Source organism: Sphaerodactylus townsendi, linkage group LG11 (genome assembly GCF_021028975.2).
Source record: "Sphaerodactylus townsendi isolate TG3544 linkage group LG11, MPM_Stown_v2.3, whole genome shotgun sequence".
In the NCBI taxonomy this organism is placed as follows: Eukaryota; Metazoa; Chordata; class Lepidosauria; order Squamata; family Sphaerodactylidae; genus Sphaerodactylus; species Sphaerodactylus townsendi.
Genome location: NC_059435.1, coordinates 77,695,953 through 77,718,241, shown reverse-complemented (window position 1 = coordinate 77,718,241; position 22,289 = coordinate 77,695,953). Strand labels below are relative to the sequence as shown.

The following is a 22,289-nucleotide window of genomic DNA, read 5'->3' as shown; positions in this document are numbered from 1 at the left end:
TCGTAGGCGGCTTCTCGCTCTGCAGAACTGCACAAGGTCTCACAGTGGGCTGGATCCTTTTTGACCCAGAGTTCCACCAGGCTGAAGCCAAGACTGTAAAAGCCCTGACGCTGGTCCACGACAGATAGTTAGGTTTTGGGCCAAGGACCGCCAGGAGATTGTTATTTGCAAAGCACCGTTCCCAAGGCCTCCTTTCTGATTGCCTTCCAGAGTCCATGCCTTCCTGGAGCAGTGGGGGCTCATTAATTATCAAGTGGACCCGGAAAGTCGGCCCATGGCCATGGGCCCTCCTCCCACCCCTCATTTCAACGTGCTTGCTGACACGCCTTCCGGGCTCATGCCGCTTCATCTTCGTGTACCTCAGGTAAAGGCCCCCAAGCCATGGCTCATAACAGCCTGGCCTGTGCATCAACCTGTCTGAACCTTGGATGATTTTTCTCCCCGTCTCACTTGCCTTTGTCTGGTTTGTTGTGTAAGAAGTTTCTGCAGCTTCAGTCAGTTCTGTGTGGGACCACCTGACAGCTGTTATGAAGAATTTTATCTCTCTGTTCCCCCCCTCCAAAAAAAACTTGTGAGGTGGGTGGGGCTGAGAGTGCTCCGAAGAACTGTGACTAACCCAAGTTCACCCAGCTGGCATGTGTTGGAGTGCACAAGCTAATCTGGTTCACCAGATCAGCCTCCACAGCTCAAGTGGCAGAGTGAGGAATCCAACCCAGCTCTCCAGATTAGAGTGCACCTGCTCTTAACCACTATGCCACACTGCCTCGTCATATTCAGTCCCTGGCATCTCCAGTTAAAAGGATCTTAAGTAGAAGAGCAAGGGAACGATCTTGCCTGTGTCTCTGGAAAGGCCATCCCAGCCAGAACGAGCTGGACAGTGTGGATAAGGTGAGTGTGGATAAGGACAGTGTGAGCTCCCAAAGGCACCTGGTGGGCCACTGCGAGTAGCAGAGAGCTGGACTAGATGGACTTTGGTCTGATCCAGCTGGCTTGTTCTTATGTTCTTATGTTCTTAAGGTCTTGGCAGCCCTCATACATGTTTCGAGTAGAGTTGCCAACCTCCAGGTGGGGCCTGAAGGTCTCCCAGAATGACAACCAATCTCCAGACTGCAGAAGTCAGTTCCCTTGAAGAAAATGGCTGCTCTGGAGGGTGGACTCCGTAGCGTTATACCCTGTTGAGGTTCCACTGAGGTGGAAGAGGTGGTTCTGATTACCTGGACTTGGGGGGGAAATGCTGCTCTAGAGCAGGGGTGGCCAACCTATGGCACTCCAGATGTTCATACTGTATATACTGGCGTATAAGACTACTTTTGAACCCTGGGAAATCATCTGTAAAGTGTGGGGTCGTCTTATACGCCGGGTACTCTTATATGGCGAGTATATCCCAAACTCTATATTTTAACTGGAAAAGTGGGGGGGGGGTCGTCTTATACACCCAGTCGTCTTATACGCCGGTATATACGGTAGACTACAGTTCCCATCAGCCCCTTTCTGCATGGCCGATTGCAGTCCATGAACATCTGGAGTGCCATAGGTTGGCCACCCCTGCTCTAGAGTATTCCTAGCAAGCTTCTAGCATTCAGCATCATGATCTCAAGGGTTTGATAGGCTGTCATCACATTTGTTTGTGATGTTTTCACAGCTTCTTTCCTGTTCTGGTCACTTTGCACTTCTTTCCCTAGATCCCAGCTGCTCAGCAGATGTTGAATTTCCCTGAAAAAAATAAGGAAAAGCCGACTGATCTGCAGAACTTTGGGCTTCGCACAGATGTATACTCCAAGAAGACCTTAGCCAAGGTGAGGAGTTCGGTTACCTTTCTTCCAGAATGGTTTTTTTTTGTGTTCATTTGAACAAGGTTTTCTTGAGTGGAGGCTGATTTCCGCTTTTCGGGCCCTCTCTTTCTCCTGGGGTTGTGTGCTGTAAGCCATTTTGGGCATTTGTACATTCAAATTCTTAAGTCTTTCCTATTTGGTTCGGAACAGCTGCCACTCAGTGTCTGGGTTGGTAGCAGCTGAGTAAACACTGAGGATGGCAGCTGGTTTTGAGGCTTTTAATGGTTATTTTACGTGAGAGCTGAGCCTTTCTGAAATGCCTGCCAAGAACTCTGGGACTTTTGTTGCCATTTTAAAAAGTCCCTCAGACTGCTGTCTCTTGGGCCGGTAGGGCCCTTTCCGCACATGCAGAATAATGCATAAGAACATAAGAAGAACATAAGAACAAGTCAGCTGGATCAGACCAAAGTCCATCTAGTCCAGCTCTCTGCTACTCGCAGTGGCCCACCAGGTGCCTTTGGGAGCTCACCTGCAGGATGTGAAAGCAAGGGCCTTCTGCTGCTGCTGCTGCTCCCGAGCACCTGGACTGTTAAGGCATTTGCAATCTCAGATCAAAGAGGATCCAGATTGGTAGCCATAAATCGACTTCTCCATAAATCTGTCCAAGCCCCTTTTAAAGCTATCCTGGTTAGTGGCCATCACCACCTCCTGTGGCAGCATATTCCAAACACCAATCACACGTTGCGTGAAGAAGTGTTTTCCTTTTATTAGTCCTAATTCTTCCCCCCATTCTTCCCCCCCATTCTTCATTGAGTTGACATTCCCATGGAACTATCAACTAAGACGCCCAAATCCCTTTCCTGGTCTGTGACTGATAGCACTGACCCCTGTAGCATGTATGTGAAGTTTGGATTTTTTGCCCCTATGTGCATCACTTTACATTTTGCTACATTGAACTGCATTTGCCATTTCTTAGCCCACTCACCTAATTTATCAAGGTCCGCTTGGAGCTCTTCGCAATCCTTTGCGGTTCTCACCACACTACATAATTTGGTATCATCTGCAAACTTGGCCACCACGCTACCCACCCCTACTTCCAATCCAGCTGCAAAGTGCATTGAATGTGGGTTGAAAGTGCGTTATTCTGCATGTGTGGAAGGAGCTTGCGATTAGCAGCCGGCCATGTTGCTGTGCCTTCACCCCCCGACCATGTTGCAGCTCAGTGACTTTATCTAGGCTTCCCCTGGGCCCCTGTTCCGCTCATGCCCATCGTCACTTATTAGAGTTGGTGAGATCCTGGTCAGTCTGCGTTGGGTGCTTCAAAGCCACCCTGCATCACACACCATGTTGCTGGAGGTTCCTCTTGTGGCCTTTCCCAGCCTTCAGTGCTGGGGCCCCTCCACCATTCCAGGTGACCCACCTGGCACCAACCAGAGGCCAGGATGTTTCCATCTTGGCCCCTCCGGTTCTCTGGGGTGGGTTCTCTGTGAAGGGGTGGGGGGAAGGGCTCCTGGGGGATCTTCAGGCGGAACTGCGAGGCCTGCCTGTCTGCCCAGGCATTGGAGGGGTTTGAGTGGCAGCCATCTTTTGAGGAGGAGAACGAGGAGATCTGGGACCTGTAATTGTATTTGTGGCTTCAGCTGGAAATGTTTTTAACTTTTAATGGAAGCCACCATGAACCATGAGGAAAGGTGGGATATAAATGTTGTAATCCTATTATATAAAAGGCTGGCCACAATGGCAACAACTCACTTCCAGCCAATCGCCATACGCACGTGGCTCGGGGGCGGGGGCTTACACAGAACGGATAAGCAAGCAGTGCGATGGGGCAGTTCCTCTTTTGTGCACTCGCCCTTTTTCCCCACTGCTGAATGATTGCAGTCACTGTACCGTCTGCAGCTGTCTGAGGAGGAGCAGGCGCAGGCATTGGCTGCTCCCCGTGGGAGGGTTGTAGCTGTTGGTGGCCACAACTGTGCCATTAACTGTTGCATGGCGATGCATGCATCCAGGAGGAGGAGGAGGAGCTGATGGCACAGGGCCGAGGGGGCTGGGAAGGCAGGGGGAGGAAAAGTCACCCCCTCTTGGTGGGTGCAGCTAACCCCTGTGTGCTGATGCGCGCATCTGGGAAGAGGAGCATGAAGCTGGTGATTTGGGGCCAGGGAGAGAGGAAAGGCAGGAGGGGTTGGCCCCCTCGGTGGGCGCTGTTAACCCACCAGCAGTTTTCTAGAGCCCGTTGTATGACTTTCCTGCTGGTACATAAATGAATTGTGTCACTTGGGCTGCTGTGCTGGCCCGGTCAGAGGTCGATCTATGGCTACCAATCTTGATCCTCCTTGATCTGAGATTGCAAATGCCTTAGCAGACCAGGTGCTCAGGAGCAGCAGCAGCAGCAGCAGAAGGCCATTGCTTTCACCTCCTGCATGTGAGCTCCCAAAGGCACCTGGTGGGCCACTGCGAGTAGCAGAATGCTGGACTAGATGGACTCTGGTCTAATCTAGCAGGCTCTTTCTTATGTTCTTAAGGCCATTGCTTTCACATCCTGCAGGTGAGCTCCCAAAGGCACCTGGTGGGCCACTGTGAGAAGCAGAGTGCTGGACTAGATGGACTCTGGTCTGATCCAGCAGGCTAGTTCTAATGTTCTTATGTCTGTGAAGCGCACGCTTGGTGATAGGCGCCACCTAACTCTGCTGTGCTTTGGGGCAGAGAAGTAAACAGCCTCCTCTTTCTCTTCCCTAGAGCAAAAGTGCCAGTGCTGGGCGAGAATGGACAGAACAGGAGACTCTGCTTCTGCTCGAGGTAAGAAATGGCCAAGGTGGAAAATCAGAACCTGCAGCAGGTGGGGAACAGCTGCTGTGCAAAAGTGGAAACGCTGTCTGGTTCTGGACCTCAGTGGGCTGGAGGGTCTGTGGAAGGAATATACTCCTGGGAAGCGCCCGCAGTTTGCAGCTGGTGGCCACAGCGCCTCCGAATAAATGAGCTCTTTCCAGGGGGATGTGGTTTCCAGAGTGACACCATTTCCACCTCCAGAATCCTGAACGCTGCTATTTCTGGCAGAATATGCAAATGTCCGCCTGGCAAAACAGCTGACAAAGCGAACAGTCTTGTTGAGATGGTGTTACTCTAGGAAAGGAAGTTGCGCTTGCCAGGCGGCTCTTTGTGAGCTTCTGACGACGCTCACAGCTTTTCAGTAATGCCGGAAGCGGCCAGAGGAAGCCATAATTGTCAGCATTGTGAAACTTCACTGTTGCTGATGGAACAAAGCATCCGTTCTGCAGTCACGAGATTTTCTGCTTCATGGTGGGGAAGCAAGTTCACATATCAGTATCAGTCCCCCTCCCCCCTTCCCCATCTGTTCACCGGGACTAACTGCTGTTGGTCTCTTGCAAGCAGCCCTGGACTGGATGTCCACTGGCACCCCCAGGTCCCCTTTCCCTAAAAGCTCTGAGAATGGCAGAGAACTTGGGGGAGGGGCCTCGGTCTGCAGTTGGCTTTGGAGCCAGTCGAAGCAACAACACACAAAGGAAGTGTGGCACTTGCTAGAGGAATCAGCGATGGGGAAGAGTTCATGCTGACCACAAACAGTGACTTGCTTCTGAGCCAAACATACACACCCCTCAAATCAGTGGGTTCTAGATTGAATCAAACCTGAACTGCCCCTCAAAGCCACAATGACTAAGCTGAAGCTGTTCTGCTTTGGTCACATGATGAGAATGCAAAAGAGTCACTGGAAAATACAGTAGTGGTAGGAAAGGCTGAAGGCTGCAGGAAAAGAGGAAGACCCCCACATGGGATGGAGCCGGGACTCCGTCAGGGAAGCCACAGTGGCCCTCAGTTTGCAAGACCTGAGCAAGGCTGTTAACAAGAGGACGTTTTGGAATATGTTTTTATATATATGTTTTTATATATATACATATATATATATGTTTTATATATACACATATATATGTTTTATATATATATATATGTTTTATATATATATGTTTTATGTTTTAAAACATATGTTTATGTGTGTGTGTGTATATATATACATGCATACATACATACACATATATACATATATACATATATACACATATATACATACATACACACACACACATATATACATATATACACATACATACATACATACATACATACATACATACATACATACATACATGGGGGGTGGGGGGGGGGGGGGGTGGGGGGGGGGGGGGGTGGGGGGGGGGGGGGGTGGGGGGGGGGGGGGGTGGGGGGGGGGGGGGGTGGGGGGGGGGGGGGGTGGGGGGGGGGGGGGGTGGGGGGGGGGGGGGGTGGGGGGGGGGGGGGGTGGGGGGGGGGGGGGGTGGGGGGGGGGGGGGGTGGGGGGGGGGGGGGGTGGGGGGGGGGGGGGGTGGGGGGGGGGGGGGGTGGGGGGGGGGGGGGGTGGGGGGGGGGGGGGGTGGGGGGGGGGGGGGGTGGGGGGGGGGGGGGGTGGGGGGGGGGGGGGGTGGGGGGGGGGGGGGGTGGGGGGGGGGGGGGGTGGGGGGGGGGGGGGGTGGGGGGGGGGGGGGGTGGGGGGGGGGGGGGGTGGGGGGGGGGGGGGGTGGGGGGGGGGGGGGGTGGGGGGGGGGGGGGGTGGGGGGGGGGGGGGGTGGGGGGGGGGGGGGGTGGGGGGGGGGGGGGGTGGGGGGGGGGGGGGGTGGGGGGGGGGGGGGGTGGGGGGGGGGGGGGGTGGGGGGGGGGGGGGGTGGGGGGGGGGGGGGGTGGGGGGGGGGGGGGGTGGGGGGGGGGGGGGGTGGGGGGGGGGGGGGGTGGGGGGGGGGGGGGGTGGGGGGGGGGGGGGGTGGGGGGGGGGGGGGGTGGGGGGGGGGGGGGGTGGGGGGGGGGGGGGGTGGGGGGGGGGGGGGGTGGGGGGGGGGGGGGGTGGGGGGGGGGGGGGGTGGGGGGGGGGGGGGGTGGGGGGGGGGGGGGGTGGGGGGGGGGGGGGGTGGGGGGGGGGGGGGGTGGGGGGGGGGGGGGGTGGGGGGGGGGGGGGGTGGGGGGGGGGGGGGGTGGGGGGGGGGGGGGGTGGGGGGGGGGGGGGGTGGGGGGGGGGGGGGGTGGGGGGGGGGGGGGGTGGGGGGGGGGGGGGGTGGGGGGGGGGGGGGGTGGGGGGGGGGGGGGGTGGGGGGGGGGGGGGGTGGGGGGGGGGGGGGGTGGGGGGGGGGGGGGGTGGGGGGGGGGGGGGGTGGGGGGGGGGGGGGGTGGGGGGGGGGGGGGGTGGGGGGGGGGGGGGGTGGGGGGGGGGGGGGGTGGGGGGGGGGGGGGGTGGGGGGGGGGGGGGGTGGGGGGGGGGGGGGGTGGGGGGGGGGGGGGGTGGGGGGGGGGGGGGGTGGGGGGGGGGGGGGGTGGGGGGGGGGGGGGGTGGGGGGGGGGGGGGGTGGGGGGGGGGGGGGGTGGGGGGGGGGGGGGGTGGGGGGGGGGGGGGGTGGGGGGGGGGGGGGGTGGGGGGGGGGGGGGGTGGGGGGGGGGGGGGGTGGGGGGGGGGGGGGGTGGGGGGGGGGGGGGGTGGGGGGGGGGGGGGGTGGGGGGGGGGGGGGGTGGGGGGGGGGGGGGGTGGGGGGGGGGGGGGGTGGGGGGGGGGGGGGGTGGGGGGGGGGGGGGGTGGGGGGGGGGGGGGGTGGGGGGGGGGGGGGGTGGGGGGGGGGGGGGGTGGGGGGGGGGGGGGGTGGGGGGGGGGGGGGGTGGGGGGGGGGGGGGGTGGGGGGGGGGGGGGGTGGGGGGGGGGGGGGGTGGGGGGGGGGGGGGGTGGGGGGGGGGGGGGGTGGGGGGGGGGGGGGGTGGGGGGGGGGGGGGGTGGGGGGGGGGGGGGGTGGGGGGGGGGGGGGGTGGGGGGGGGGGGGGGTGGGGGGGGGGGGGGGTGGGGGGGGGGGGGGGTGGGGGGGGGGGGGGGTGGGGGGGGGGGGGGGTGGGGGGGGGGGGGGGTGGGGGGGGGGGGGGGTGGGGGGGGGGGGGGGTGGGGGGGGGGGGGGGTGGGGGGGGGGGGGGGTGGGGGGGGGGGGGGGTGGGGGGGGGGGGGGGTGGGGGGGGGGGGGGGTGGGGGGGGGGGGGGGTGGGGGGGGGGGGGGGTGGGGGGGGGGGGGGGTGGGGGGGGGGGGGGGTGGGGGGGGGGGGGGGTGGGGGGGGGGGGGGGTGGGGGGGGGGGGGGGTGGGGGGGGGGGGGGGTGGGGGGGGGGGGGGGTGGGGGGGGGGGGGGGTGGGGGGGGGGGGGGGTGGGGGGGGGGGGGGGTGGGGGGGGGGGGGGGTGGGGGGGGGGGGGGGTGGGGGGGGGGGGGGGTGGGGGGGGGGGGGGGTGGGGGGGGGGGGGGGTGGGGGGGGGGGGGGGTGGGGGGGGGGGGGGGTGGGGGGGGGGGGGGGTGGGGGGGGGGGGGGGTGGGGGGGGGGGGGGGTGGGGGGGGGGGGGGGTGGGGGGGGGGGGGGGTGGGGGGGGGGGGGGGTGGGGGGGGGGGGGGGTGGGGGGGGGGGGGGGTGGGGGGGGGGGGGGGTGGGGGGGGGGGGGGGTGGGGGGGGGGGGGGGTGGGGGGGGGGGGGGGTGGGGGGGGGGGGGGGTGGGGGGGGGGGGGGGTGGGGGGGGGGGGGGGTGGGGGGGGGGGGGGGTGGGGGGGGGGGGGGGTGGGGGGGGGGGGGGGTGGGGGGGGGGGGGGGTGGGGGGGGGGGGGGGTGGGGGGGGGGGGGGGTGGGGGGGGGGGGGGGTGGGGGGGGGGGGGGGTGGGGGGGGGGGGGGGTGGGGGGGGGGGGGGGTGGGGGGGGGGGGGGGTGGGGGGGGGGGGGGGTGGGGGGGGGGGGGGGTGGGGGGGGGGGGGGGTGGGGGGGGGGGGGGGTGGGGGGGGGGGGGGGTGGGGGGGGGGGGGGGTGGGGGGGGGGGGGGGTGGGGGGGGGGGGGGGTGGGGGGGGGGGGGGGTGGGGGGGGGGGGGGGTGGGGGGGGGGGGGGGTGGGGGGGGGGGGGGGTGGGGGGGGGGGGGGGTGGGGGGGGGGGGGGGTGGGGGGGGGGGGGGGTGGGGGGGGGGGGGGGTGGGGGGGGGGGGGGGTGGGGGGGGGGGGGGGTGGGGGGGGGGGGGGGTGGGGGGGGGGGGGGGTGGGGGGGGGGGGGGGTGGGGGGGGGGGGGGGTGGGGGGGGGGGGGGGTGGGGGGGGGGGGGGGTGGGGGGGGGGGGGGGTGGGGGGGGGGGGGGGTGGGGGGGGGGGGGGGTGGGGGGGGGGGGGGGTGGGGGGGGGGGGGGGTGGGGGGGGGGGGGGGTGGGGGGGGGGGGGGGTGGGGGGGGGGGGGGGTGGGGGGGGGGGGGGGTGGGGGGGGGGGGGGGTGGGGGGGGGGGGGGGTGGGGGGGGGGGGGGGTGGGGGGGGGGGGGGGTGGGGGGGGGGGGGGGTGGGGGGGGGGGGGGGTGGGGGGGGGGGGGGGTGGGGGGGGGGGGGGGTGGGGGGGGGGGGGGGTGGGGGGGGGGGGGGGTGGGGGGGGGGGGGGGTGGGGGGGGGGGGGGGTGGGGGGGGGGGGGGGTGGGGGGGGGGGGGGGTGGGGGGGGGGGGGGGTGGGGGGGGGGGGGGGTGGGGGGGGGGGGGGGTGGGGGGGGGGGGGGGTGGGGGGGGGGGGGGGTGGGGGGGGGGGGGGGTGGGGGGGGGGGGGGGTGGGGGGGGGGGGGGGTGGGGGGGGGGGGGGGTGGGGGGGGGGGGGGGTGGGGGGGGGGGGGGGTGGGGGGGGGGGGGGGTGGGGGGGGGGGGGGGTGGGGGGGGGGGGGGGTGGGGGGGGGGGGGGGTGGGGGGGGGGGGGGGTGGGGGGGGGGGGGGGTGGGGGGGGGGGGGGGTGGGGGGGGGGGGGGGTGGGGGGGGGGGGGGGTGGGGGGGGGGGGGGGTGGGGGGGGGGGGGGGTGGGGGGGGGGGGGGGTGGGGGGGGGGGGGGGTGGGGGGGGGGGGGGGTGGGGGGGGGGGGGGGTGGGGGGGGGGGGGGGTGGGGGGGGGGGGGGGTGGGGGGGGGGGGGGGTGGGGGGGGGGGGGGGTGGGGGGGGGGGGGGGTGGGGGGGGGGGGGGGTGGGGGGGGGGGGGGGTGGGGGGGGGGGGGGGTGGGGGGGGGGGGGGGTGGGGGGGGGGGGGGGTGGGGGGGGGGGGGGGTGGGGGGGGGGGGGGGTGGGGGGGGGGGGGGGTGGGGGGGGGGGGGGGTGGGGGGGGGGGGGGGTGGGGGGGGGGGGGGGTGGGGGGGGGGGGGGGTGGGGGGGGGGGGGGGTGGGGGGGGGGGGGGGTGGGGGGGGGGGGGGGTGGGGGGGGGGGGGGGTGGGGGGGGGGGGGGGTGGGGGGGGGGGGGGGTGGGGGGGGGGGGGGGTGGGGGGGGGGGGGGGTGGGGGGGGGGGGGGGTGGGGGGGGGGGGGGGTGGGGGGGGGGGGGGGTGGGGGGGGGGGGGGGTGGGGGGGGGGGGGGGTGGGGGGGGGGGGGGGTGGGGGGGGGGGGGGGTGGGGGGGGGGGGGGGTGGGGGGGGGGGGGGGTGGGGGGGGGGGGGGGTGGGGGGGGGGGGGGGTGGGGGGGGGGGGGGGTGGGGGGGGGGGGGGGTGGGGGGGGGGGGGGGTGGGGGGGGGGGGGGGTGGGGGGGGGGGGGGGTGGGGGGGGGGGGGGGTGGGGGGGGGGGGGGGTGGGGGGGGGGGGGGGTGGGGGGGGGGGGGGGTGGGGGGGGGGGGGGGTGGGGGGGGGGGGGGGTGGGGGGGGGGGGGGGTGGGGGGGGGGGGGGGTGGGGGGGGGGGGGGGTGGGGGGGGGGGGGGGTGGGGGGGGGGGGGGGTGGGGGGGGGGGGGGGTGGGGGGGGGGGGGGGTGGGGGGGGGGGGGGGTGGGGGGGGGGGGGGGTGGGGGGGGGGGGGGGTGGGGGGGGGGGGGGGTGGGGGGGGGGGGGGGTGGGGGGGGGGGGGGGTGGGGGGGGGGGGGGGTGGGGGGGGGGGGGGGTGGGGGGGGGGGGGGGTGGGGGGGGGGGGGGGTGGGGGGGGGGGGGGGTGGGGGGGGGGGGGGGTGGGGGGGGGGGGGGGTGGGGGGGGGGGGGGGTGGGGGGGGGGGGGGGTGGGGGGGGGGGGGGGTGGGGGGGGGGGGGGGTGGGGGGGGGGGGGGGTGGGGGGGGGGGGGGGTGGGGGGGGGGGGGGGTGGGGGGGGGGGGGGGTGGGGGGGGGGGGGGGTGGGGGGGGGGGGGGGTGGGGGGGGGGGGGGGTGGGGGGGGGGGGGGGTGGGGGGGGGGGGGGGTGGGGGGGGGGGGGGGTGGGGGGGGGGGGGGGTGGGGGGGGGGGGGGGTGGGGGGGGGGGGGGGTGGGGGGGGGGGGGGGTGGGGGGGGGGGGGGGTGGGGGGGGGGGGGGGTGGGGGGGGGGGGGGGTGGGGGGGGGGGGGGGTGGGGGGGGGGGGGGGTGGGGGGGGGGGGGGGTGGGGGGGGGGGGGGGTGGGGGGGGGGGGGGGTGGGGGGGGGGGGGGGTGGGGGGGGGGGGGGGTGGGGGGGGGGGGGGGTGGGGGGGGGGGGGGGTGGGGGGGGGGGGGGGTGGGGGGGGGGGGGGGTGGGGGGGGGGGGGGGTGGGGGGGGGGGGGGGTGGGGGGGGGGGGGGGTGGGGGGGGGGGGGGGTGGGGGGGGGGGGGGGTGGGGGGGGGGGGGGGTGGGGGGGGGGGGGGGTGGGGGGGGGGGGGGGTGGGGGGGGGGGGGGGTGGGGGGGGGGGGGGGTGGGGGGGGGGGGGGGTGGGGGGGGGGGGGGGTGGGGGGGGGGGGGGGTGGGGGGGGGGGGGGGTGGGGGGGGGGGGGGGTGGGGGGGGGGGGGGGTGGGGGGGGGGGGGGGTGGGGGGGGGGGGGGGTGGGGGGGGGGGGGGGTGGGGGGGGGGGGGGGTGGGGGGGGGGGGGGGTGGGGGGGGGGGGGGGTGGGGGGGGGGGGGGGTGGGGGGGGGGGGGGGTGGGGGGGGGGGGGGGTGGGGGGGGGGGGGGGTGGGGGGGGGGGGGGGTGGGGGGGGGGGGGGGTGGGGGGGGGGGGGGGTGGGGGGGGGGGGGGGTGGGGGGGGGGGGGGGTGGGGGGGGGGGGGGGTGGGGGGGGGGGGGGGTGGGGGGGGGGGGGGGTGGGGGGGGGGGGGGGTGGGGGGGGGGGGGGGTGGGGGGGGGGGGGGGTGGGGGGGGGGGGGGGTGGGGGGGGGGGGGGGTGGGGGGGGGGGGGGGTGGGGGGGGGGGGGGGTGGGGGGGGGGGGGGGTGGGGGGGGGGGGGGGTGGGGGGGGGGGGGGGTGGGGGGGGGGGGGGGTGGGGGGGGGGGGGGGTGGGGGGGGGGGGGGGTGGGGGGGGGGGGGGGTGGGGGGGGGGGGGGGTGGGGGGGGGGGGGGGTGGGGGGGGGGGGGGGTGGGGGGGGGGGGGGGTGGGGGGGGGGGGGGGTGGGGGGGGGGGGGGGTGGGGGGGGGGGGGGGTGGGGGGGGGGGGGGGTGGGGGGGGGGGGGGGTGGGGGGGGGGGGGGGTGGGGGGGGGGGGGGGTGGGGGGGGGGGGGGGTGGGGGGGGGGGGGGGTGGGGGGGGGGGGGGGTGGGGGGGGGGGGGGGTGGGGGGGGGGGGGGGTGGGGGGGGGGGGGGGTGGGGGGGGGGGGGGGTGGGGGGGGGGGGGGGTGGGGGGGGGGGGGGGTGGGGGGGGGGGGGGGTGGGGGGGGGGGGGGGTGGGGGGGGGGGGGGGTGGGGGGGGGGGGGGGTGGGGGGGGGGGGGGGTGGGGGGGGGGGGGGGTGGGGGGGGGGGGGGGTGGGGGGGGGGGGGGGTGGGGGGGGGGGGGGGTGGGGGGGGGGGGGGGTGGGGGGGGGGGGGGGTGGGGGGGGGGGGGGGTGGGGGGGGGGGGGGGTGGGGGGGGGGGGGGGTGGGGGGGGGGGGGGGTGGGGGGGGGGGGGGGTGGGGGGGGGGGGGGGTGGGGGGGGGGGGGGGTGGGGGGGGGGGGGGGTGGGGGGGGGGGGGGGTGGGGGGGGGGGGGGGTGGGGGGGGGGGGGGGTGGGGGGGGGGGGGGGTGGGGGGGGGGGGGGGTGGGGGGGGGGGGGGGTGGGGGGGGGGGGGGGTGGGGGGGGGGGGGGGTGGGGGGGGGGGGGGGTGGGGGGGGGGGGGGGTGGGGGGGGGGGGGGGTGGGGGGGGGGGGGGGTGGGGGGGGGGGGGGGTGGGGGGGGGGGGGGGTGGGGGGGGGGGGGGGTGGGGGGGGGGGGGGGTGGGGGGGGGGGGGGGTGGGGGGGGGGGGGGGTGGGGGGGGGGGGGGGTGGGGGGGGGGGGGGGTGGGGGGGGGGGGGGGTGGGGGGGGGGGGGGGTGGGGGGGGGGGGGGGTGGGGGGGGGGGGGGGTGGGGGGGGGGGGGGGTGGGGGGGGGGGGGGGTGGGGGGGGGGGGGGGTGGGGGGGGGGGGGGGTGGGGGGGGGGGGGGGTGGGGGGGGGGGGGGGTGGGGGGGGGGGGGGGTGGGGGGGGGGGGGGGTGGGGGGGGGGGGGGGTGGGGGGGGGGGGGGGTGGGGGGGGGGGGGGGTGGGGGGGGGGGGGGGTGGGGGGGGGGGGGGGTGGGGGGGGGGGGGGGTGGGGGGGGGGGGGGGTGGGGGGGGGGGGGGGTGGGGGGGGGGGGGGGTGGGGGGGGGGGGGGGTGGGGGGGGGGGGGGGTGGGGGGGGGGGGGGGTGGGGGGGGGGGGGGGTGGGGGGGGGGGGGGGTGGGGGGGGGGGGGGGTGGGGGGGGGGGGGGGTGGGGGGGGGGGGGGGTGGGGGGGGGGGGGGGTGGGGGGGGGGGGGGGTGGGGGGGGGGGGGGGTGGGGGGGGGGGGGGGTGGGGGGGGGGGGGGGTGGGGGGGGGGGGGGGTGGGGGGGGGGGGGGGTGGGGGGGGGGGGGGGTGGGGGGGGGGGGGGGTGGGGGGGGGGGGGGGTGGGGGGGGGGGGGGGTGGGGGGGGGGGGGGGTGGGGGGGGGGGGGGGTGGGGGGGGGGGGGGGTGGGGGGGGGGGGGGGTGGGGGGGGGGGGGGGTGGGGGGGGGGGGGGGTGGGGGGGGGGGGGGGTGGGGGGGGGGGGGGGTGGGGGGGGGGGGGGGTGGGGGGGGGGGGGGGTGGGGGGGGGGGGGGGTGGGGGGGGGGGGGGGTGGGGGGGGGGGGGGGTGGGGGGGGGGGGGGGTGGGGGGGGGGGGGGGTGGGGGGGGGGGGGGGTGGGGGGGGGGGGGGGTGGGGGGGGGGGGGGGTGGGGGGGGGGGGGGGTGGGGGGGGGGGGGGGTGGGGGGGGGGGGGGGTGGGGGGGGGGGGGGGTGGGGGGGGGGGGGGGTGGGGGGGGGGGGGGGTGGGGGGGGGGGGGGGTGGGGGGGGGGGGGGGTGGGGGGGGGGGGGGGTGGGGGGGGGGGGGGGTGGGGGGGGGGGGGGGTGGGGGGGGGGGGGGGTGGGGGGGGGGGGGGGTGGGGGGGGGGGGGGGTGGGGGGGGGGGGGGGTGGGGGGGGGGGGGGGTGGGGGGGGGGGGGGGTGGGGGGGGGGGGGGGTGGGGGGGGGGGGGGGTGGGGGGGGGGGGGGGTGGGGGGGGGGGGGGGTGGGGGGGGGGGGGGGTGGGGGGGGGGGGGGGTGGGGGGGGGGGGGGGTGGGGGGGGGGGGGGGTGGGGGGGGGGGGGGGTGGGGGGGGGGGGGGGTGGGGGGGGGGGGGGGTGGGGGGGGGGGGGGGTGGGGGGGGGGGGGGGTGGGGGGGGGGGGGGGTGGGGGGGGGGGGGGGTGGGGGGGGGGGGGGGTGGGGGGGGGGGGGGGTGGGGGGGGGGGGGGGTGGGGGGGGGGGGGGGTGGGGGGGGGGGGGGGTGGGGGGGGGGGGGGGTGGGGGGGGGGGGGGGTGGGGGGGGGGGGGGGTGGGGGGGGGGGGGGGTGGGGGGGGGGGGGGGTGGGGGGGGGGGGGGGTGGGGGGGGGGGGGGGTGGGGGGGGGGGGGGGTGGGGGGGGGGGGGGGTGGGGGGGGGGGGGGGTGGGGGGGGGGGGGGGTGGGGGGGGGGGGGGGTGGGGGGGGGGGGGGGTGGGGGGGGGGGGGGGTGGGGGGGGGGGGGGGTGGGGGGGGGGGGGGGTGGGGGGGGGGGGGGGTGGGGGGGGGGGGGGGTGGGGGGGGGGGGGGGTGGGGGGGGGGGGGGGTGGGGGGGGGGGGGGGTGGGGGGGGGGGGGGGTGGGGGGGGGGGGGGGTGGGGGGGGGGGGGGGTGGGGGGGGGGGGGGGTGGGGGGGGGGGGGGGTGGGGGGGGGGGGGGGTGGGGGGGGGGGGGGGTGGGGGGGGGGGGGGGTGGGGGGGGGGGGGGGTGGGGGGGGGGGGGGGTGGGGGGGGGGGGGGGTGGGGGGGGGGGGGGGTGGGGGGGGGGGGGGGTGGGGGGGGGGGGGGGTGGGGGGGGGGGGGGGTGGGGGGGGGGGGGGGTGGGGGGGGGGGGGGGTGGGGGGGGGGGGGGGTGGGGGGGGGGGGGGGTGGGGGGGGGGGGGGGTGGGGGGGGGGGGGGGTGGGGGGGGGGGGGGGTGGGGGGGGGGGGGGGTGGGGGGGGGGGGGGGTGGGGGGGGGGGGGGGTGGGGGGGGGGGGGGGTGGGGGGGGGGGGGGGTGGGGGGGGGGGGGGGTGGGGGGGGGGGGGGGTGGGGGGGGGGGGGGGTGGGGGGGGGGGGGGGTGGGGGGGGGGGGGGGTGGGGGGGGGGGGGGGTGGGGGGGGGGGGGGGTGGGGGGGGGGGGGGGTGGGGGGGGGGGGGGGTGGGGGGGGGGGGGGGTGGGGGGGGGGGGGGGTGGGGGGGGGGGGGGGTGGGGGGGGGGGGGGGTGGGGGGGGGGGGGGGTGGGGGGGGGGGGGGGTGGGGGGGGGGGGGGGTGGGGGGGGGGGGGGGTGGGGGGGGGGGGGGGTGGGGGGGGGGGGGGGTGGGGGGGGGGGGGGGTGGGGGGGGGGGGGGGTGGGGGGGGGGGGGGGTGGGGGGGGGGGGGGGTGGGGGGGGGGGGGGGTGGGGGGGGGGGGGGGTGGGGGGGGGGGGGGGTGGGGGGGGGGGGGGGTGGGGGGGGGGGGGGGTGGGGGGGGGGGGGGGTGGGGGGGGGGGGGGGTGGGGGGGGGGGGGGGTGGGGGGGGGGGGGGGTGGGGGGGGGGGGGGGTGGGGGGGGGGGGGGGTGGGGGGGGGGGGGGGTGGGGGGGGGGGGGGGTGGGGGGGGGGGGGGGTGGGGGGGGGGGGGGGTGGGGGGGGGGGGGGGTGGGGGGGGGGGGGGGTGGGGGGGGGGGGGGGTGGGGGGGGGGGGGGGTGGGGGGGGGGGGGGGTGGGGGGGGGGGGGGGTGGGGGGGGGGGGGGGTGGGGGGGGGGGGGGGTGGGGGGGGGGGGGGGTGGGGGGGGGGGGGGGTGGGGGGGGGGGGGGGTGGGGGGGGGGGGGGGTGGGGGGGGGGGGGGGTGGGGGGGGGGGGGGGTGGGGGGGGGGGGGGGTGGGGGGGGGGGGGGGTGGGGGGGGGGGGGGGTGGGGGGGGGGGGGGGTGGGGGGGGGGGGGGGTGGGGGGGGGGGGGGGTGGGGGGGGGGGGGGGTGGGGGGGGGGGGGGGTGGGGGGGGGGGGGGGTGGGGGGGGGGGGGGGTGGGGGGGGGGGGGGGTGGGGGGGGGGGGGGGTGGGGGGGGGGGGGGGTGGGGGGGGGGGGGGGTGGGGGGGGGGGGGGGTGGGGGGGGGGGGGGGTGGGGGGGGGGGGGGGTGGGGGGGGGGGGGGGTGGGGGGGGGGGGGGGTGGGGGGGGGGGGGGGTGGGGGGGGGGGGGGGTGGGGGGGGGGGGGGGTGGGGGGGGGGGGGGGTGGGGGGGGGGGGGGGTGGGGGGGGGGGGGGGTGGGGGGGGGGGGGGGTGGGGGGGGGGGGGGGTGGGGGGGGGGGGGGGTGGGGGGGGGGGGGGGTGGGGGGGGGGGGGGGTGGGGGGGGGGGGGGGTGGGGGGGGGGGGGGGTGGGGGGGGGGGGGGGTGGGGGGGGGGGGGGGTGGGGGGGGGGGGGGGTGGGGGGGGGGGGGGGTGGGGGGGGGGGGGGGTGGGGGGGGGGGGGGGTGGGGGGGGGGGGGGGTGGGGGGGGGGGGGGGTGGGGGGGGGGGGGGGTGGGGGGGGGGGGGGGTGGGGGGGGGGGGGGGTGGGGGGGGGGGGGGGTGGGGGGGGGGGGGGGTGGGGGGGGGGGGGGGTGGGGGGGGGGGGGGGTGGGGGGGGGGGGGGGTGGGGGGGGGGGGGGGTGGGGGGGGGGGGGGGTGGGGGGGGGGGGGGGTGGGGGGGGGGGGGGGTGGGGGGGGGGGGGGGTGGGGGGGGGGGGGGGTGGGGGGGGGGGGGGGTGGGGGGGGGGGGGGGTGGGGGGGGGGGGGGGTGGGGGGGGGGGGGGGTGGGGGGGGGGGGGGGTGGGGGGGGGGGGGGGTGGGGGGGGGGGGGGGTGGGGGGGGGGGGGGGTGGGGGGGGGGGGGGGTGGGGGGGGGGGGGGGTGGGGGGGGGGGGGGGTGGGGGGGGGGGGGGGTGGGGGGGGGGGGGGGTGGGGGGGGGGGGGGGTGGGGGGGGGGGGGGGTGGGGGGGGGGGGGGGTGGGGGGGGGGGGGGGTGGGGGGGGGGGGGGGTGGGGGGGGGGGGGGGTGGGGGGGGGGGGGGGTGGGGGGGGGGGGGGGTGGGGGGGGGGGGGGGTGGGGGGGGGGGGGGGTGGGGGGGGGGGGGGGTGGGGGGGGGGGGGGGTGGGGGGGGGGGGGGGTGGGGGGGGGGGGGGGTGGGGGGGGGGGGGGGTGGGGGGGGGGGGGGGTGGGGGGGGGGGGGGGTGGGGGGGGGGGGGGGTGGGGGGGGGGGGGGGTGGGGGGGGGGGGGGGTGGGGGGGGGGGGGGGTGGGGGGGGGGGGGGGTGGGGGGGGGGGGGGGTGGGGGGGGGGGGGGGTGGGGGGGGGGGGGGGTGGGGGGGGGGGGGGGTGGGGGGGGGGGGGGGTGGGGGGGGGGGGGGGTGGGGGGGGGGGGGGGTGGGGGGGGGGGGGGGTGGGGGGGGGGGGGGGTGGGGGGGGGGGGGGGTGGGGGGGGGGGGGGGTGGGGGGGGGGGGGGGTGGGGGGGGGGGGGGGTGGGGGGGGGGGGGGGTGGGGGGGGGGGGGGGTGGGGGGGGGGGGGGGTGGGGGGGGGGGGGGGTGGGGGGGGGGGGGGGTGGGGGGGGGGGGGGGTGGGGGGGGGGGGGGGTGGGGGGGGGGGGGGGTGGGGGGGGGGGGGGGTGGGGGGGGGGGGGGGTGGGGGGGGGGGGGGGTGGGGGGGGGGGGGGGTGGGGGGGGGGGGGGGTGGGGGGGGGGGGGGGTGGGGGGGGGGGGGGGTGGGGGGGGGGGGGGGTGGGGGGGGGGGGGGGTGGGGGGGGGGGGGGGTGGGGGGGGGGGGGGGTGGGGGGGGGGGGGGGTGGGGGGGGGGGGGGGTGGGGGGGGGGGGGGGTGGGGGGGGGGGGGGGTGGGGGGGGGGGGGGGTGGGGGGGGGGGGGGGTGGGGGGGGGGGGGGGTGGGGGGGGGGGGGGGTGGGGGGGGGGGGGGGTGGGGGGGGGGGGGGGTGGGGGGGGGGGGGGGTGGGGGGGGGGGGGGGTGGGGGGGGGGGGGGGTGGGGGGGGGGGGGGGTGGGGGGGGGGGGGGGTGGGGGGGGGGGGGGGTGGGGGGGGGGGGGGGTGGGGGGGGGGGGGGGTGGGGGGGGGGGGGGGTGGGGGGGGGGGGGGGTGGGGGGGGGGGGGGGTGGGGGGGGGGGGGGGTGGGGGGGGGGGGGGGTGGGGGGGGGGGGGGGTGGGGGGGGGGGGGGGTGGGGGGGGGGGGGGGTGGGGGGGGGGGGGGGTGGGGGGGGGGGGGGGTGGGGGGGGGGGGGGGTGGGGGGGGGGGGGGGTGGGGGGGGGGGGGGGTGGGGGGGGGGGGGGGTGGGGGGGGGGGGGGGTGGGGGGGGGGGGGGGTGGGGGGGGGGGGGGGTGGGGGGGGGGGGGGGTGGGGGGGGGGGGGGGTGGGGGGGGGGGGGGGTGGGGGGGGGGGGGGGTGGGGGGGGGGGGGGGTGGGGGGGGGGGGGGGTGGGGGGGGGGGGGGGTGGGGGGGGGGGGGGGTGGGGGGGGGGGGGGGTGGGGGGGGGGGGGGGTGGGGGGGGGGGGGGGTGGGGGGGGGGGGGGGTGGGGGGGGGGGGGGGTGGGGGGGGGGGGGGGTGGGGGGGGGGGGGGGTGGGGGGGGGGGGGGGTGGGGGGGGGGGGGGGTGGGGGGGGGGGGGGGTGGGGGGGGGGGGGGGTGGGGGGGGGGGGGGGTGGGGGGGGGGGGGGGTGGGGGGGGGGGGGGGTGGGGGGGGGGGGGGGTGGGGGGGGGGGGGGGTGGGGGGGGGGGGGGGTGGGGGGGGGGGGGGGTGGGGGGGGGGGGGGGTGGGGGGGGGGGGGGGTGGGGGGGGGGGGGGGTGGGGGGGGGGGGGGGTGGGGGGGGGGGGGGGTGGGGGGGGGGGGGGGTGGGGGGGGGGGGGGGTGGGGGGGGGGGGGGGTGGGGGGGGGGGGGGGTGGGGGGGGGGGGGGGTGGGGGGGGGGGGGGGTGGGGGGGGGGGGGGGTGGGGGGGGGGGGGGGTGGGGGGGGGGGGGGGTGGGGGGGGGGGGGGGTGGGGGGGGGGGGGGGTGGGGGGGGGGGGGGGTGGGGGGGGGGGGGGGTGGGGGGGGGGGGGGGTGGGGGGGGGGGGGGGTGGGGGGGGGGGGGGGTGGGGGGGGGGGGGGGTGGGGGGGGGGGGGGGTGGGGGGGGGGGGGGGTGGGGGGGGGGGGGGGTGGGGGGGGGGGGGGGTGGGGGGGGGGGGGGGTGGGGGGGGGGGGGGGTGGGGGGGGGGGGGGGTGGGGGGGGGGGGGGGTGGGGGGGGGGGGGGGTGGGGGGGGGGGGGGGTGGGGGGGGGGGGGGGTGGGGGGGGGGGGGGGTGGGGGGGGGGGGGGGTGGGGGGGGGGGGGGGTGGGGGGGGGGGGGGGTGGGGGGGGGGGGGGGTGGGGGGGGGGGGGGGTGGGGGGGGGGGGGGGTGGGGGGGGGGGGGGGTGGGGGGGGGGGGGGGTGGGGGGGGGGGGGGGTGGGGGGGGGGGGGGGTGGGGGGGGGGGGGGGTGGGGGGGGGGGGGGGTGGGGGGGGGGGGGGGTGGGGGGGGGGGGGGGTGGGGGGGGGGGGGGGTGGGGGGGGGGGGGGGTGGGGGGGGGGGGGGGTGGGGGGGGGGGGGGGTGGGGGGGGGGGGGGGTGGGGGGGGGGGGGGGTGGGGGGGGGGGGGGGTGGGGGGGGGGGGGGGTGGGGGGGGGGGGGGGTGGGGGGGGGGGGGGGTGGGGGGGGGGGGGGGTGGGGGGGGGGGGGGGTGGGGGGGGGGGGGGGTGGGGGGGGGGGGGGGTGGGGGGGGGGGGGGGTGGGGGGGGGGGGGGGTGGGGGGGGGGGGGGGTGGGGGGGGGGGGGGGTGGGGGGGGGGGGGGGTGGGGGGGGGGGGGGGTGGGGGGGGGGGGGGGTGGGGGGGGGGGGGGGTGGGGGGGGGGGGGGGTGGGGGGGGGGGGGGGTGGGGGGGGGGGGGGGTGGGGGGGGGGGGGGGTGGGGGGGGGGGGGGGTGGGGGGGGGGGGGGGTGGGGGGGGGGGGGGGTGGGGGGGGGGGGGGGTGGGGGGGGGGGGGGGTGGGGGGGGGGGGGGGTGGGGGGGGGGGGGGGTGGGGGGGGGGGGGGGTGGGGGGGGGGGGGGGTGGGGGGGGGGGGGGGTGGGGGGGGGGGGGGGTGGGGGGGGGGGGGGGTGGGGGGGGGGGGGGGTGGGGGGGGGGGGGGGTGGGGGGGGGGGGGGGTGGGGGGGGGGGGGGGTGGGGGGGGGGGGGGGTGGGGGGGGGGGGGGGTGGGGGGGGGGGGGGGTGGGGGGGGGGGGGGGTGGGGGGGGGGGGGGGTGGGGGGGGGGGGGGGTGGGGGGGGGGGGGGGTGGGGGGGGGGGGGGGTGGGGGGGGGGGGGGGTGGGGGGGGGGGGGGGTGGGGGGGGGGGGGGGTGGGGGGGGGGGGGGGTGGGGGGGGGGGGGGGTGGGGGGGGGGGGGGGTGGGGGGGGGGGGGGGTGGGGGGGGGGGGGGGTGGGGGGGGGGGGGGGTGGGGGGGGGGGGGGGTGGGGGGGGGGGGGGGTGGGGGGGGGGGGGGGTGGGGGGGGGGGGGGGTGGGGGGGGGGGGGGGTGGGGGGGGGGGGGGGTGGGGGGGGGGGGGGGTGGGGGGGGGGGGGGGTGGGGGGGGGGGGGGGTGGGGGGGGGGGGGGGTGGGGGGGGGGGGGGGTGGGGGGGGGGGGGGGTGGGGGGGGGGGGGGGTGGGGGGGGGGGGGGGTGGGGGGGGGGGGGGGTGGGGGGGGGGGGGGGTGGGGGGGGGGGGGGGTGGGGGGGGGGGGGGGTGGGGGGGGGGGGGGGTGGGGGGGGGGGGGGGTGGGGGGGGGGGGGGGTGGGGGGGGGGGGGGGTGGGGGGGGGGGGGGGTGGGGGGGGGGGGGGGTGGGGGGGGGGGGGGGTGGGGGGGGGGGGGGGTGGGGGGGGGGGGGGGTGGGGGGGGGGGGGGGTGGGGGGGGGGGGGGGTGGGGGGGGGGGGGGGTGGGGGGGGGGGGGGGTGGGGGGGGGGGGGGGTGGGGGGGGGGGGGGGTGGGGGGGGGGGGGGGTGGGGGGGGGGGGGGGTGGGGGGGGGGGGGGGTGGGGGGGGGGGGGGGTGGGGGGGGGGGGGGGTGGGGGGGGGGGGGGGTGGGGGGGGGGGGGGGTGGGGGGGGGGGGGGGTGGGGGGGGGGGGGGGTGGGGGGGGGGGGGGGTGGGGGGGGGGGGGGGTGGGGGGGGGGGGGGGTGGGGGGGGGGGGGGGTGGGGGGGGGGGGGGGTGGGGGGGGGGGGGGGTGGGGGGGGGGGGGGGTGGGGGGGGGGGGGGGTGGGGGGGGGGGGGGGTGGGGGGGGGGGGGGGTGGGGGGGGGGGGGGGTGGGGGGGGGGGGGGGTGGGGGGGGGGGGGGGTGGGGGGGGGGGGGGGTGGGGGGGGGGGGGGGTGGGGGGGGGGGGGGGTGGGGGGGGGGGGGGGTGGGGGGGGGGGGGGGTGGGGGGGGGGGGGGGTGGGGGGGGGGGGGGGTGGGGGGGGGGGGGGGTGGGGGGGGGGGGGGGTGGGGGGGGGGGGGGGTGGGGGGGGGGGGGGGTGGGGGGGGGGGGGGGTGGGGGGGGGGGGGGGTGGGGGGGGGGGGGGGTGGGGGGGGGGGGGGGTGGGGGGGGGGGGGGGTGGGGGGGGGGGGGGGTGGGGGGGGGGGGGGGTGGGGGGGGGGGGGGGTGGGGGGGGGGGGGGGTGGGGGGGGGGGGGGGTGGGGGGGGGGGGGGGTGGGGGGGGGGGGGGGTGGGGGGGGGGGGGGGTGGGGGGGGGGGGGGGTGGGGGGGGGGGGGGGTGGGGGGGGGGGGGGGTGGGGGGGGGGGGGGGTGGGGGGGGGGGGGGGTGGGGGGGGGGGGGGGTGGGGGGGGGGGGGGGTGGGGGGGGGGGGGGGTGGGGGGGGGGGGGGGTGGGGGGGGGGGGGGGTGGGGGGGGGGGGGGGTGGGGGGGGGGGGGGGTGGGGGGGGGGGGGGGTGGGGGGGGGGGGGGGTGGGGGGGGGGGGGGGTGGGGGGGGGGGGGGGTGGGGGGGGGGGGGGGTGGGGGGGGGGGG

At 82.0% G+C, this 22,289-nt stretch overlaps 1 protein-coding gene across 1 annotated transcript in view; it reads left to right on the top strand.

Moving 5' to 3' along the window:
- LOC125440668 (SWI/SNF complex subunit SMARCC1-like) overlaps nucleotides 1-22,289 on the top strand; it is a 92,660-nt gene that overhangs the window by 54,325 nt on the left and 16,046 nt on the right. Inside the window, exons 18-20 of the mRNA XM_048510527.1 lie at nucleotides 211-364; nucleotides 1,683-1,796; nucleotides 4,509-4,673. Coding sequence (XP_048366484.1) covers nucleotides 211-364; nucleotides 1,683-1,796; nucleotides 4,509-4,673 — 433 coding nt within the window. The remainder of the gene's footprint in view (nucleotides 1-210; nucleotides 365-1,682; nucleotides 1,797-4,508; nucleotides 4,674-22,289) is intronic.